The sequence below is a fragment of the Podarcis raffonei genome, chromosome 1, assembly GCF_027172205.1.
Source record: "Podarcis raffonei isolate rPodRaf1 chromosome 1, rPodRaf1.pri, whole genome shotgun sequence".
NCBI lineage: Eukaryota > Metazoa > Chordata > Lepidosauria > Squamata > Lacertidae > Podarcis > Podarcis raffonei.
The window spans coordinates 114,122,189-114,139,600 of record NC_070602.1 but is presented as its reverse complement, the minus strand read 5'-3'; the positions used below and the strand labels follow the sequence as shown (position 1 = coordinate 114,139,600).

At 41.8% G+C, this 17,412-nt stretch overlaps 1 protein-coding gene across 1 annotated transcript in view; it reads right to left on the bottom strand.

Moving 5' to 3' along the window:
* Positions 1–17,412, bottom strand: part of TTN (titin) — a 292,385-nt gene that overhangs the window by 30,795 nt on the left and 244,178 nt on the right. Inside the window, exon 238 of the mRNA XM_053410245.1 lies at positions 217–17,319. Within this exon, the coding sequence (XP_053266220.1) occupies positions 217–17,319 (17,103 nt within the window). The remainder of the gene's footprint in view (positions 1–216; positions 17,320–17,412) is intronic.

Below are 17,412 nucleotides of genomic sequence, written 5' to 3'. Positions count from 1 at the left end.
TATCTTGCATGCCTATATTAAAATATTATTAGAGTTATTAGGTGTTTTCAAGACACCTAAAAATTTGATTACTGCCTTACAATAAATTAATAACAGTAATATAAGCATTACACATTAAGACTAAAGTCCTGTGAACAATTAGTGTGCATGTGTATGCATGGGTAGATAGTCATGCGCTCACATGCATATATAATGAACATATTTTAAAGAACAAACCTGTTATTTTCACTCCATCCTTTGTTTCAGTTGGGACTCCAACACCAAACTCATTTTCTCCAGAGACTCTGAAGTAATAAATTCCACCTTCTTGCAGATTGGTAACTTTGTAGGAAAGACGATGGCAATTGTTGGTTACAGTGACCCAAGCTTTCTTGCTTGCTTCTCGTTTTTCAATATAATAGTTCTTCACAGGAGCACCTCCATCGTTCTCAGGAGCTTCCCAAGATAACACGGCTGATTCTTTTGTGACATCTTTTACAACGATATTAGATGGAGGTCCCGGTGAGTCAAGCACTTTGACAACTAATGTCAAAGTAGCTGTGCTTACAATATTTTGCAATGTTAGTGTATACTTTCCAGAGTCATTCCTTGTTGCTTTTTCAACAGTAATTGAGGTGCGGTTATCTGAAGTATCAATGCTTGCTCGAGTACGAAGGTCAGTATCTGGCTTGCTCCACATTACATTAGGGATAGGCTTTCCTCTGAAAGGTACAGTCATTGTAAATGAGCCACCAGCTTTCACGACTAAAGTCTTTCTCATTTCATTGTCAATATCAAATGCAGGCTCTTCTTCCCTTTCTTTTGCCACCTGAGGTTCTGAAACATCACTTGGATCACTAGTGCCAACCTTGTTGATAGACCTTACTCTGAAAACATATTCAGCTCCTGATGTAAGACCTATTACAGTGTATTCTGTACCTCTTAAGCTTTGAATAGCAGTTGACCAATCAGTTTCACTGGTTAGCTTGTATTCAACTGTGTATCCAGTAACAGGAGCACCACCATCAAATAATGGCTTTGTCCATCCAATTGTTATATGTGACCTTGTAGAGTCCACAATCTTAGGCCTAGATGGAGGTGATGGAAGGAAAACAGGATCTTCTGCTTTAATAAGTGGTGAAGTATCACTAGGAAGACTAAGACCTGCAGCGTTTTCTGCAAATACCCGATATTCATATTCACATCCTTGCCGAAGGCCTGAAGATTTTACCCTTAGATCAAAAACTGGCTTTTTGTTCACACGTATCCACCTCAGGCTGTTTTTCTCACGCCTTTCAATCACATATCCAGAAATTTCATTACCTCCATCACTGTCAGGTCTTGCCCAGCAAATAGTCATGGACTCCTTTGTCACACTAGTAATCTCTAAAGATGTAGGTGGGCTTGGAACAGTAAATGGATCAAGGGCCTTGACAGCTTCACTTTCCAAAGGTTCGCCAACACCATACTTGTTAACCCCCATCACTCTGAAGATGTATTCATTTCCTCTAAGTAGTTTTGTCACTTTGCAGGATGTTGTTGGATGCTCTGCTTCACAAAGAGTCCATGCAATTCTACTGGTCTCACGCTTTTCCACAATATAATAGTCAATCTCTGCACCTCCATTTTCTTGAGGCGGTCCCCATGACAGATGACATTTTTCAGCAGTAAGTCCTTTGATTTCTAGTGGGGCTGCTGGTGGACCAGGTCTATCAAGTACTTTGCAATTGACAGCCAATGATCTAACTCCAGCAACATTTTGTAATGTTAGCACATATTGCCCTGAATCACGTCGAATGCAGTCTTTGACAGTTATTGCAGTAGTGCTATCAGTTGAAACAATTTCAACTCTTGCTTTCTCTTCAATGTCTTTGCCATCCTTTGTCCATGAAACTACTGGTAAGGGTCGCCCTGCAATATCGGCATTGATTTTCAAGATCTCTCCAGCTTTAACAACAACAACATCCCTGAATTTGACATCCATCATAATTCTTGGAGCCTCAACATCATCCTTTACAGTCACTGGCCCAGTTGATTCAGATGGTTCACTAAATAGTCCAGCAGCATTCCTTGCAATTACATGGAATTCGTATCGCTGGTCTTCAGTAAGTCCTGTTACATCAAAGAAAGTTTCTTGCACATTGGTGAAGTTGCACTTCAGCCAACGACCATCTGGTAACTCTTTCCGCTCTATAATATAGCCTGTGATCTTAGCACCACCATCATATTCTGGTTTGGTCCATTTGAGTGAGACACATGTTCTTGTAATGTTAGTCACTTCTGGTTGGCCAGGAGGATCACATGGGTCCCTTGCAGCAACAGGCTCACATGATTTGCTACATTTACCTATTCCTACAATGTTTTCTGCATACACACGATATTCATACATTAGTCCTTCATCAAGGCCTGTGACCTTCATCTGTGTGTCACTTATAAGGGTTTTATTTACTTTAGTCCAAAGGATGCTGCTTCTTTCTTTACGCTCAAGGTGATAACCAAGTACTCTGCTACCTCCGTCATTAACTGGCTCTTGCCAGGTTACAACCATGAAGGCTTTAGTTGCGTGTGTTACTCGGGGAGTACCAGGTGGTCCAGGAAGACTAAATGGATACTCTGCAACAACAGGTGCAGTTTCAACGAAAGTGCTCCTGCCATAGCGATTTTCTGCAGAAACACGGAATTGATATTCTGATCCTGTGGTTAAGCGAATTATTTTTATTGAAGTTCGTGCAACTGCCGCAGACACTATACTCCATGTTGTAGTAGTTGTTTCTCTCTTCTCCACAATATAATTATTAATTTGACACCCACCATCATACTCTGGGGGTTTCCAAGATATGGTTACATTATCATTGCTGACATTGTCAATATGCAATGCTGTTGGAGGTCCTGGCTTGTCCAGTACAATTACAGTAATGGAAGCTGTTGTAGAGCCAGCACTGTTTGAAACATTTAATTCATAACTCCCTACATCTTCTTTCAATGCTTCCTTGATTGTTAGTGAGGTTGATGTCTTTGATGTGTGGACATTTACCCTTGTTGTCTCTCTTAAAGGCAGTCCATCTTTCTTCCAGCTAACTGATGGAACTGGCCTTCCTCTGATGGGCACATCAATCTTAAGATCTTCACCAGCTTTAACACTGAAAGTATTGAAAAGGAGCTCAACTGAAGGCTGGATTTCAATATCCTTCGCAACTACTGGAACCCCAAGCTGTCTTGGATCACTCTTCCCTTTTTCGTTGACAGCACATACTCGGAAAGTGTATTCTTCTCCCATACTTAATCCTGATACTGTTGCTTCTAATGTTTTAACTTGTGTGCAGGTGCTCCATTTTTCACTTCCTTTAGTTTGCATTTCTACTACATAGCCAGTTATTTTACTGCCACCATCACTCTCAGGTTTCTCCCATTTAATAGTAGCAGTGTGGCGTGTAACATCAACAAGGGTAACTTTTCCAGGTGGATAGGGTGGTTCAGAAGCCTTAACTGGTTCAGTTGTTTCTGCTGGCAAACCAACTCCATATTCATTTGCCGCCAAGACACGGAAGTAGTAACTACATCCTTCCTGTAGCTGATCAATTCTGAAGACATTCTTGGCACAGTTATTTGTAATAGTGGCATATGCCTTTCTTGTGGTTTCTCGTTTTTCAATGATGTAATTTGTAATTTTAGCACCACCATCAATAAGTGGGGGCTCCCAAGCTAATGTCACTGAATCTTTCTTCACTTCTCTGATGTTCAAGTTCACAGGTGCACTTGGTGTATCAAGCACTCTCACGTTAACAAAAGCAGATTTTTTACCACTATTGTTTTCTAAGGTCAGGTTATATCTACCACTGTCAAATCTGTTTACATTATCAATGACCAACATTGTATATGAACTGGTAGCCTCAATCTGGGCTCTGTCGCTCAGAGTGCCTTCTGCTTTCTCCCACTTTACTTCTGGCTCTGGCCTCCCTTTGATAGTGACAAACAATCGCAATGTGCCACTAGCACGTACGGTGACAACTTTTCTGAGATCTGCATCAAGTTCAATTTCAGGAGGTTCAATTTTTTCAGCAGCAACAACACTACCAGGTATAGTTGCTGGTTCTCCAACTCCTTCAGAGTTCATAGCACAGATGCGGAAATTATACTCACTATTCTCTTTAAGTTTTTCTACTGTGAATTGCTTTCCTTGTAAACCTGATGGAGGTGTGCAAGTTGTCCATTCATCAGCAGTAGCTTCTTTAAATTCCACAATGTATCCTTTAACAGGTGCACCACCATCGTAAATGGGCTTGTTCCATGCAAGGGACACAGATGATCTGGAGGTATCTGTCACCTTTGGATTGCTTGGAGGGCCTGGTGGATACACTGCATCACAGGCTCGATAGAAAACTGATGGTTCACTAGGTTCACCAACACCAGCAGCATTTTCAGCAGAAACCCTAAATTCATAGAAATGGCCATCTGTAAGTCCAGTTACTCTGAGTCTTAAGTCTGTTAGTCTCTTCTTATTGCACTTGGTCCACCGAATACCATCTTTGTCTCGCTTTTCTAGGATGTACCCTTCAATTTCAGCACCACCATTATCCTCTGGACGACCCCAGGTTACAATCATAGAATCTTTTGTGATTGCAGAAACTTCAGGTATTGAAGGAGGGCCTGGAGGTTTGTATGGATTACATGCCAACACAGGCTCGGATTCCAGTGGTTCACCAATTCCATATTTGTTGACAGCCATTACACGGAAAATGTACTCATTGTTTGGAAGAAGCCTGGTTACTTTGTGGTTCAGAGCTTGCACATCAGATGCCACTTGTGTCCATGAAAGTCGACTTGTCTCTCTCTTTTCTATAATATAATGTGAAATGTTAGAGCCACCATCGTGTAAAGGTGGTCCCCATGCCAGATAACACTTTTCTGCAGTCACACCTGTAACTTTCAAAGGACCTTCTGGAGGTCCAGGTCTGTCAAGTACTTTTACAGTGATTGGTATAGACTTTGTGCCACCAACATTGCTCAGTTTAAGTGTATAAATGCCTCCATCCACTCTGATGCAATCTTTGACTGTGAGGGTTGTTCTCTCAATGGTAGACTTAATTTCCATTCTTGCAGTTGCTCCTTCAAATTCTTTTCCATCTTTCGACCATATAATATCAGGAATGGGTTTGCCATGGATGTCAGCCTCAAGAGCAAATGTTTCTCCAGCATGAACAACAATGACATCTTTGTATTTTGGATCCAGTGAAGCTCTTGGAGCTTCAATTTCATCTCTGGCAATAATTGGTCCTGTGCTTTCAGATGGTTCACTTATGCTACCAGCTGCATTTCTTGCAATTACTCTGAATTCATATCGTTGGTCTTCCACAAGACCAGTTACTGTGAACTCTGTTTCTGTTACATTTGTAAAACTGGCTTTCATCCAACGACCTTCAGGAAGTTCTCTCTTTTCCACAACATATCCAGTTATTCTGCTGCCACCATCATATTCAGGTTTTTTCCATTTTAGTGTTATATAATTTCTTGTAATAACAATGGCATCTGGACGGCCAGGTGGATCACAAGCATCTCGAGCAACATACAGTTCAGATGATTTGCTAACCTTACCTATGCCAACAATATTTTCAGCGGCAACTCTGAACTCATATTCAAGACCTTCCTCAAGGCCATCTGATTTAAATTTTGTGTCCTGAATGAGGGCCTTATTCAATTTTGTCCAAAGAATGCTGTTTTTATCTTTACGTTCTAGATGATAACCAAGAACTTTGCTTCCTCCATCATTAACTGGTTCATTCCATTGTACTATCATATGATCTTTGGTAGCGATGCTGACAAATGGTGTTCCTGGTGGACCTGGTTCTTTGTAGGGATATTGAACAAGAACCGGCTTAGAATCCAGTGCGGTGCTCTTTCCGTATCGGTTTTCAGCACTAATTCTAAACTGGTATTCACTACCCGTTTTAAGGTTTGTTACTTTAATAGTTGTTCTTGCAACAGTCGCTGAGACCATCTGCCAGGTAGTGGTAGTAGTGTCACGCTTCTCTACAATGTAATTGGATATTTGACAGCCACCTGTGTATGCTGGTGGTTCCCATGACAGAACAACAAAATTCGAGCTAACTTCATCAAAGCGGACAGGTCCTTGTGGTGGGCCAGGCTTCTCTAGCACAATGATATTAAGATGTTCTGCTGCTGTGCCTGCAGTGTTGGTTACTGTCACAGTATATTTACCGAAATCATCCTTGCTGCTTTCTTTAATATACAAAGTAGTTGATGTAGGTGTATCTTCAACATGTAACCTGGTTGTCTGTCTTAGAGGCTGACCATCTTTTTCCCAAGTGATAGTAGGCTTTGGTCGAGCTATAAAGGGTATTTCTACTTTAAGGTCTTCTCCAGCTTGGACAGTGTATGTATTGAACATTAGTTTGATATTTGGCTGAATGGTCAGATCTTTGGCAATCACAGGAACTGCCAGTGGTCTAGGGTCACTCTTGCCTTTTTCATTGTATGCCATGACACGGAATTGATATTCATGTCCAGAACTCAAACCAGACACAACTGCATTACAGACTTTGGTTTCAGTAACAACACTCCATTTATCAGTTCCTTTTGGCTGCATTTCAACAACGTACCCCACAATTCTGCTACCTCCATCATGTTCAGGCTTTTCCCACATAAATGATGCACTTCTCTGAGTCACATCAGTGAGAGTCACTTTTCCAGGAGGCAAAGGTGGTTCTGAAGCTTTTGAGGCATCTGCAGTTTCAACTGGAACACCAATTCCATATTCATTTTCAGCCATTACTCTGAAATAATAAATTGCCCCTTCAATAAGGTTATCAACTCTAAAACTTGTTTTGCTGCACTTTGCGCTGACATTTGCATATGCTTTTCTGGTTGATTCGCGTTTATCAATTACATAGTTCTTTATCTTTGCCCCACCATCATTAGCTGGAGGCTCCCATGTTAGTACAGCATAATTTTTCCTTATTTCTTTGACTACTAAATTTTGCGGTGGTCCCGGTGTGTCAAGTACTTTAACTGTGACAAATGCAGACTTAGAGCCACTGCTGTTCTCCAGTTTAAGGATATATTTTCCAGCATCATTTCTATCACAGTAATCAATGGATAACTGTGTGTAATTCAGGCCCTTTTCAATTTGAACCTTATCTGTAAATTCTCCTTCTTCTCGAGACCACATGATTTCAGGAGTTGGGCGTCCTTTGAAAGGTATGTTTATCCTGACAGATCCACCAGCTCTAACCACAATTCCCTTCCTTAATTCTGAGTCAATGTCAAGTTCAGGTGGCTCAAGTTTATCTTCTGGTTTAACTGTGCCAGGAACTGCTGCAGCTTCACCTACTCCAATTTTGTTAAGAGCACAAACTCTAAGTTTGTATTCTTGATGTTCAATGAGTTTCTTGATCTCAAAGCGATTGACTCTCAGACCAGTCTGTGGGGTAACTATTGTCCATTCTTCTTCATCCGCTTTGCAGATTTCTACAATATATCCCAGGATTTCACTGCCGCCATCATAAATAGGCTTACCCCATGCTACTGTAATTGAATTCTTGGTAGTATCCACAGCATGGGCATTAGTGGGTGGGCCAGGTTTGAACATAGGGTCACATGCTTTCCAAAAGGGAGTGATTTGGCTTGGCTCACCAACTCCAGCAGCATTTTCAGCGGATACTCTAAATTCATACTCATGATCTTCTGCTAATCCTGTGACTCTTAATCGCAGGTCTGTAATTCGGCGTTTGTTACATTTCACCCATCTGATACCAGCTCTGTCCCTTTTTTCGACAATGTAGTTAACTATCTCACTGCCACCATCACTATCTGGACGATGCCAGCAGACGGTCATGGAATCCTTTGTAACGTTGGTTACTTCAATGGATTTTGGTGGACCAGGAACAACAAATGGATTTTTCATTAATACTGGTGCAGACTCCAGAGGCTCCCCAACTCCATATTTATTAACTGCCATTATGCGGAAGATATACTCATTTCCTTCCAGAAGTTTTGTTACTTTCAGCATTGTGGCTACAGCATCTGAAGCAACAACTGTCCATGCAAGGCGACTTGTTTCTCTCTTCTCAATTATGTAGTGAGAAATGTCACTGCCACCATCATGGATCGGTTGCGCCCATGTTAAGGAACACTTGTCAGCAGTAACTCCAGAAACTTGAATACTCTCTGGAGGTCCTGGTCTGTCCAGTACTTTTACTGTTATTGGTACTGATTTTGTTCCTGCAACATTAGAGGCCTGCAAAATATATTGCCCGCCATCAACACGTATGGCATCTTTAACAGTAATCAAGGCCTTAAAGTCTGTATTCCTTACTTCACATCGGGCAGTATCTTCAAGTACTTTATCTCCTTTCAGCCACAGAATAGTGGGAATTGGCTTCCCATGGACATCAGCCTCAAGTCTGAATGTTTCTCCAGCGTTTACAACAATTGCATCTTTGTATTTGGGATCCATAGATATTCTTGGAAGCTCAACTTCATCTTTTGCTGTTATCGGTCCTGTACTATCAGATGGCTTGCTTACTGCTCCAGCGGCGTTCCTTGCAATGACTCTAAATTCATATCGTTGGTCTTCAGTAAGGCCTGTTACGGTAAACTGAGTTTCAGTTATATTGGTGAAGCTTGCTTTCATCCAACGACCTTCAGGCAAATCACGTTTCTCTACTACGTAGCCTGTAATTTTGCTGCCACCATCATATTCTGGCTTTGTCCATTGCAGAGTAATTGAACTTCTTTTAACAATAATAGCTTCAGGGCATCCTGGAGGATCACAAGGGTCACGCGCTACGTAACACTCAGAAGCTTTGCTTGCTTTGCCAACACCAACAATATTTTCTGCAGCCACTCTAAATTCATACTCAATGCCTTCTTCAAGGTTAGATGTTTTGTAATGTGTGTCTTGAATAACTGTCTTGTTTACCTTTGTCCACAAAATGCTGTTTCTTTCTTTTCTTTCAAGATGATAACCTAAAATTTTACTTCCACCATCATTTACTGGTTCATGCCATTGCACAACCATAGAGTCCTTTGTAACTGTTGTCACAAAAGGTGTGCCAGGAGGACCTGGTTCTTTATAGGGATACTGAGCAACAACCGTGTCAGACTCCAGGGCAAAGCTCTGCCCGTATCTATTTTCAGCAAATATTCTAAACTGATATTCTGATCCAGTTTTGAGCTTCATCACCTTGAGAGTGGTTCTTGCAACGGTAGCTGAAACTGTTTCCCATACGGTGGTGGTTGTATCTCTCTTATGAACAATGTAGTTAGTGATTTGGCAGCCACCTGTGTATAGTGGAGGGTTCCATGACAATGTAATACTTTCAGCACTAATTTCATCAAATTTAACAGGGCCTTTTGGAGGATCAGGCTTGTCTAGTGTTATAATTTCAACAGCTGCAGATTTCTGTCCAACAACATTAGCAACTGCAATTTCATACGCCCCACTGTCTTCTTTAGTGACCTCTTTAATACTCAGCACAGTAAGTTTAGGTGAATCGATGACATTAACTCTAGTTGTCTGTTTTAATGGCATGCCATCTTTGGTCCAAGTAATAGTAGGTGTAGGTCGACCAGATATTGGTATTTCCACCTTTAGGTCTTGTCCCACTTGTATACTGTAACTGTGGAATGCTGGTCGTACATCTGGTTCAATAACTAAATCTTTGGCTGTTATTGGAACAGCAAGGGACCGTGGATCACTCCTACCCTTTTCATTTACAGCCATTACCCTGAAGAGATAATCTTGTCCTTGAGATAAGTTAGTAACAAGTGCTTCAAGAACTTTCACACGCGTACATTCTGACCATTTTTCACTGCCCTTAACTTGCATTTCCACTATGTATTGCAAAATTTTGCTTCCACCATCATGTTCAGGCTTAGCCCAGCTTAATGAAACGCTGTTTCTTGTCACATCGTCCACTGTTATCTTTCCTGGAGGTTGAGGAACTTCAGCAACTTTAACTGGGTCACTTGTTTCTGCAGGCAGGCCAATTCCAAATTCATTCTCTGCGCAAACTCTGAAGTAATAATAGCAGCCCTCCTGAAGTTGAGCCACTTTCCACGATGTCTTGTGGCAGTTTGTTACAACAGCAGCATAGGCTTTCCTTGTGGCTTCACGTTTTTCTATTATATAATTTTTAATTTTAGCTCCACCGTCTATCGAAGGAGGTTCCCAGGCAAGTGACACTGAGTCTTTGGTGATTTCCTTAATTTTCAGGTTCACTGGGGGGCCTGGGGTATCTAGGACTCTTACACTGACGAAGGCAGACTTAGTTCCACCACTGTTTTCTAAAGTAAGAGTGTATTTTCCAGAATCAAATCTGTTAACGTTGTCGAGAACCAGCGAGGTGAAGCTGCTAGTGCTGTCAATAACAGCTGCCTCTCTGATGTCACCATCCACCTTGCTCCATTTTACTTCGGGTGTTGGGCGTCCTCTGATTGGAACAAATAATCTTAAGGAGCCACCAGCTCTTACATTGATAACCTTCCTCAGTTCCAAGTCAAGATCAAGGTCTGGAGCTTCCAGCTTTTCTTCGACCACAATAGTTCCAGGAACATCGGCATGCTCTCCTACTCCTGCTTTGTTAACAGCACAAATGCGGAATTTATATTCATGCTTCTCCTGCAATTTTTCTACTTCCATATTTGTTTTCTTAATTCCAGTTGGTGGTGTACAAATTGCCCAGTCCCCAACACTCACATCACATTTTTCAACAATGTATCCTTGGATTTCTGAGCCACCATCATAGATTGGCTTACTCCAGGAGAGGAAAACCGAAGATCTTGTAACATCTATTGCTTTAGGATTGTTGGGAGGACCTGGTTTGTATATAGGGTCACAAGCCTTATGATAAACAGAAGGTAGGCTTGGCTCACTGAGGCCAGCTGCATTTTCAGCCGAGACTCTGTATTCATAATTATGATTTTCTATAAGTCCAGTAACTCTGTATCGAAGTTCACTTATCAAACGCTTGTTACATCTTGTCCACCGAATGCCTTCTTTATCACGTTTTTCTAGTACATAACCCAAAATTTCACTGCCGCCATCAGAGGGTGGTCTTTCCCATACGACAATCATAGAATCCTTGGTAACAGCCGAGACCTCTGGGGCTTTTGGTGGAAGTGGCACTACAAATGGATTTTTAGCCATTACAGGCTCAGATTCAAGAGGCTCCCCAACCCCATATTTGTTTACAGCCATGATGCGGAAGATATATTCGTTGCCTTCCAAAAGTTTAGTAACTTTGTAACTAAGGGTTTGTACATTGCCATCAACTAAAGTCCAGACTAAGCGGCTTGTTTCTCTTCTTTCAATTACATAATGTGAAATGTCACTACCACCATCTTGCAATGGGGGTTTCCATGCCAGGTAACACTTTTCAGCAGTAACACCTGTTACAACAACCGGACCTTCAGGTGGGCCAGGTTTGTCCAGAACCTTAACATGAACGGAAGCTGTCTTTTCACCTGCAGCATTCTTGGCCAGCAATACATAATGCCCACTGTCAACGCGAATGGCTTCTTTGACGCTTAGGCTTGTGGCAAAGTCTGTGGTTTTTATATCCAAGCGTGCAGTATTCACTAGTTCCTTGTCGCCTTTTAGCCACTGAATAGAAGGCAGCGGCTTACCGTGAACGTCTGCGTCAATCTTGAACGATTCGCCAGCATGCAGTACAAGGGTTTCTTTAAATTTGGGGTCCATACTTATGCGAGGTGGCTCTACTTCATCTCTTGCTGTGACTGCCCCCGAGCTTTCAGATGGCTCACTGAAAACGCCTGCAGCGTTGCGCGCAATGACACGGAACTCATACCTTTGGTCTTCAACTAGGCCAGTTACTGCAAACTGGGTCTCAATAACATTCGTAAAGCTTGCTTTCATCCAGCGGCCTTCAGGTAGCTCCTTCTTCTCAACTATGTAGCCGGTGATCTTGCTTCCGCCATCATATGCTGGTTTCTTCCACTGAAGAGTAACAGAGTTCCTTGTGACAATGATAGGCTCTGGACGACCAGGAGGATCACAAGGATCATAAGCTTTGTAGCATTCTGAACCTTTACTTGCTTTTCCGATACCAACTATATTTTCTGCATAAACTCTGAATTCATATTCAAGGCCTTCCTCGAGTCCAGTTGTTTTAAAGTTAGTGTCAGGAATTGCCGCTTTGTTCAATTTAACCCAGAGTATGCTGTTTCTTTCCTTGCGCTCCAAATGATAACCAATAATCTTGCTGCCACCATCATTGACTGGTTCATTCCAGTGTACAACCATACTATCCCTGGAGACTTTTGGTACAAAAGGAGTTCCAGGAGGCCCAGGTAGTTTGTATGGATACTGGGCTACCACAGACTCTGATGTGAGATATGTACTCTTTCCATATCTGTTTTCAGCAGCAATTCTGAATTGATATTCACTTCCAGTTTTTAATCTAGCTGCTTTTAGAGTTGTTCGGGCAACGGTAGCTGAAACAATCTGCCAAGCAGTAGTGGAGGTGTCTCGTTTTTCCACAATATAATTGTTGATAGAACTGCCACCATCATATTTGGGTGGTCCCCAGGAAATGGTAATATTGTCTGCAGTTACGTCTTCAATCTTCACTGGTCCAGTTGGAGGTCCTGGCTTGTCAAGGACAACAATGTTAAGAATTTCAGTAGCTTCCCCAGCAGAGTTAGAAAGTTTTACTAAATATTGTCCAACATCTTCTCTACATGCTTCTTTTATTGTTAGCAAAGTGTTGTTGTCTGTATTTTCTTCGTTTACTCTAGTAGTTTGTCTCAGTGGCACATCATCTTTGAGCCATGTTACAGACGGCTTGGGTCGACCAACAAATGGAACATCAACCTTTAAGTCTTCACCTGCTAGTACACTGAAGGTAGTGAATAACAGTTTGAAGGCTGGTGGTATCACAAGATCTTTCGCAATAACTGGTACACTCAATTGTCGAGGATCACTGATTCCTTTTTCATTCTGAGCTGAAACACGGAAAGAATATTCTTCACCCTGGATCAGTCCAGTTATAACTGCTTCAGTAACTTTTACAGTAGTGCATGTGGCCCATTTCTCACTGCCTTTGCTTTGCATTTCTACAATGTAGCCCAAAATTCTGCTTCCTCCATCATGTTCAGGTTTTTCCCAAGACAAAGATACACTCTTTCGTGTCACATCTAATATAGTTATTTTTCCTGGAGGAAGAGGCCTTTCAGATGCCTTAATAGAGTCTGATGTTTCAACAGGAAGCCCTATTCCATATTCATTTTCAGCTAGAACTCTGAAATAATAGTTGCAACCTTCCTGTAGATTGTCCACTTTCCAGCTGGTCTTATGGCAATTGGCCATAACTGTTGAATATGCTTTTCTTGTTGCCTCACGTTTTTCAATAATATAATTTTTAATTTTAGAGCCACCATCTATGAGGGGAGGGTCCCACGTGAGAGTCACAGATGACTTTGTAACCTCTTTTATCTTCAGATTCTGTGGGGCGCCAGGTGTATCAAGAACCCTTACAATTACAAATGCTGATTTACTGCCTGAGCTGTTTTCTACAGTCAGTATATATTTGCCACTGTCAAATCTATTCACATTTCCAACTGTAAGTAGTGTATAAGAGCTTGTGGATTCAATAGCGGCTTTGTCTAAAGACTCTCCATGTTCTCTTGACCATTTCACTTCAGGCGCTGGTCTTCCTTTAATTGGGACGAAGAGTCTTAAAGTACAGCAAGCTCTGAGAGTCACAACTTTACGTAGGTCTGCATCAAGTTCAATCTCAGGAGGCAGTACCCTTTCTTCAGCTTTTGGTGTCCCAGGAACAAGAGCAGGCTCTCCAATGCCTTCAGAGTTCATAGCATATATTCTGATTTTATATTCCTGGTTTTCTTTTAGATTAGTGATGGTAAAGGAAGTTGCCTTCAGCCCTGCTGGTGGAGTTACAATTTTCCACTCATCTTCGTCAGGTAATGCTGTTTCAACCATGTAGCCTGTGATTTCTGAGCCACCATCATATATTGGCTTATTCCAAGCAATTGTAATTGAGGACTTGCTTGTGTCTAATACACGAGGATTACCTGGTGGACCTGGCTTAAATACAGTATCAGCAGCTTTGTAGAATGGACTGCTTAGACTTGGTTCACTTACACCAGCAGCATTTTCAGCTTTCACTCGGTATTCATATTCATGACCTTCTGTGAGTCCAGATACTTTATAGCGCAAATCTGTGACAACCCGCTTGTTACATTTCACCCAGCGTAATCCAGCCCTGTCACGACGTTCTACAATATAATTGATTATAGGACTTCCACCATCAGAATCAGGGTGTCCCCAGCACACAATCATAGAATCTTTGGTTGCAGCTGTAACTTCAGGTGTCTTCGGTGGATCAGGTACTACATAAGGATTTACTGCAAGAACAGGCTCTGATTCCAGGGCTTCGCCAAGGCCATATTTGTTAACAGCCATAACACGGAAGATATATTCATTGCCTTTCAATAGCTTTGTGACCTTTAATTTTGTTACTGGAACTTCTGTGGCTACAGTTGTCCATGCCAATCTGCTAGTCTCACGTTTCTCAACAACATAATGGTCAATACTTGCGCCTCCATCATCCAAAGGTGGTAACCATGACAGGACACATTTTTCTATGGTAACATCAGACACAGCCAAAGGCCCTTCTGGAGGACCAGGTCTGTCTAGTACTTTGACATTGAAAATATGTTTTGCAAAGCCACCTGGATTGGAGGCTGTAAGTGTGTAGGCACCTCCATCTCTTCTTATAGAGTCCTTATTATGAAGAACAGTTGAGAAATCAGCTATTTTAATTTCTAATTTTGCTGTGTCTTCAAGCTCCTTTCCTTCTTTCGTCCATGTCAGAGTTGGTGGAGGGCGACCTGAAACGTCAGCTTCAAGTTTGAAAATTTCACCTGCTTTTAATATCAAAGTGTCTTTGTATTTAGCATCAACCATTATCCTTGGTGCTTCAATCTCATCTCTGCACGTTATTGCATCTGATGGTTCGGATGGGTGGCTAACAGCACCAGCCGCGTTTCTAGCAATCACACGGAATTCATAAGCAGCATCTTCTGTGAGACCACTAACAGTGAACTCAGTTTCTAGTATATTGCCGAAGTTAGCCTTTAGCCATCGGCCATTAGGAAGATCTCTTTTTTCAACAGTATAGCCAGTTATCTTAAAACCTCCATTATATTCAGGTTTTTTCCACTTAAGTGCTACTGCATGTCTTGTAATATTGAGAGGAACTGGCTTCCCAGGAGGATCAATAGGGTCCAGGGCCAATGCTGGCTCAGATGGCTTGCTTGGTTTACTCTTGCCTGCCATATTTTCTGCTATGACTCGGAATTCATAGGCAAGGCCAGATGTAAGACCACTTGATTTGAAGGTATTTACTGATATCAAAGCTTTACTTACGGTCTGCCAAAGAATGCTATTTCGTTCTTTTTGCTCAACGTGATATCCCAAAATGGGGCTTCCTCCATCTGTCAAAGGCTCATGCCAGCTAATGCTAATTGCATCTTTTGTGACTGCAATCACTTGAGGAGTGCCTGGAGGACCAGGAACTTTAAAAGGATAGTTAGCAATTACATTCTCTGAACTGATAGATGGTCCTGAACCATATCTGTTCTGAGCTTTAACACGGAATTGGTACTCTGTCCCAGTAGTGAGGCGAGCAGCTTTAAAAGTAGTACGTATAACAGTAGTTGCTAACTCAGCCCATGCAGTACTGTCGGTTTTACGCATTTCTACAACATAGTTACTTATTGGTACCCCTCCATCATTCAGTGGAGGTTCCCATGAGAAGGTGACATAGTCGGATGAAACTTCTTCAAATTTGATTGGCCCTGTGGGAGGTCCAGGAACATCATGCACCTGTATAGTTATAACATCGCTAACTTCACCAACAATATTTTTAGCTGAGATTGGGTATCTGCCGCTATCGTTTCTAGTGCATTCATTAATGGTCAAGATGGCTGCAGAAGCAGTATGTTCAAAGTTTACTCTTTGAGTTTGTTTAATTAACTGGTCTTCTTTTTTCCAAGTAATAGTTGGCCTTGGGCGACCAAGCACAGGTATTTCAACTTTGATATTGTCACCAGCTCTGGCAATTACTGTTTTCTGGTAAATGCCACGCAAATCAAATTCTGGAAGCATCATTTGCTCTTTAACGACAACTGGTCTGCTTTCTCTTGGATCACTTCTTCCAGCACTATTAACTGCCATAACCTGGAAAGTATATTCTTCATTTTCAGTCAGATTCTTTACCACACATTCTAATGTTTTCACAGTTGTGATATGTGTCCACTGAGTTGAACCTTTTTTCTGGGCTTCAATAACATAGCCAGTAATCTTGCTACCACCATCATGTTCGGGCTTTGGCCAAGCAAGGCTGACTGTCTTCCTTGTGATATCCATGATATTAAGGCTCTCTGGTGGTGATGGTGCCTCTGACGCTCTTACAGGTTCAGCAGTTTCGGCAGGTTCACCAATTCCAAATTCGTTTTCAGCAAATACTCTGAAGTAATATTCACACCCTTCAGCCAAATTAGGAATCCTAAGTGAACATTTTGGGCACTTTGTTGTGATGGTTGAATATGCCTTTCGTGTTGACTCACGTTTTTCAACTATATAATTTGTTATGCGTGAACCACCATCAATTAGAGGCATATCCCATTGTAGGGTGATGGTATCTTTAGATATGTCTCTGGGCTTGAGATTTATTGGTGGCCCTGGTGTATCCAAGACTTTTACATTTACAAAACCAGTCTTCTTGCCAGCAGCATTTTCAAGGGTCATGACATACTTTCCTGCATCATATCTATTGCATTCTGTGACAATGAGAAGTGTGAAAGAGTCTGTATTTTCAATACTGGCACGTCCTTTAAGTGAAATATCATCCTTGGTCCATGTGATTTCAGGAACTGGGCGCCCTTTAATTGGAACAAATACCCGAATGGTCAGTCCAGCTCTAACAACAAGAGTTTTCCTCAGCTCGGCGTCTAATTCAAAATCAGGAGCTACTTCACGTTCCCTGATTTCAACATCTTTTATCGTTGCTGGTTCACCAGCGCCAGCAGCATTGAGGGCAATAATTCTAAAATTGTATTTGGCTCCTGGCTGGAGATTAGCAACCACAAATTCTGTGATTCTTAGAGCAGTCCCCGTGGTATCTTTCACCCATGTGTCTTCTCCTTCTTTTTGGTGCTCCACAATATAGCCGATTATATCAAGTCCGCCATCATAGTGAGGTTTACCCCATGCTAGGCTAGCAGTTGTCTTTGTTGTATCAGTTACTCGTGGGTTGGAAGGAGGTCCCGGTGGATCTATAAATAATGAAAAAAGGCAACACATTTTATTTGATTGGAATCCTTATAGATAATCATGCTATAAAGGGATTCCCCCCCCCAAAGTATAGA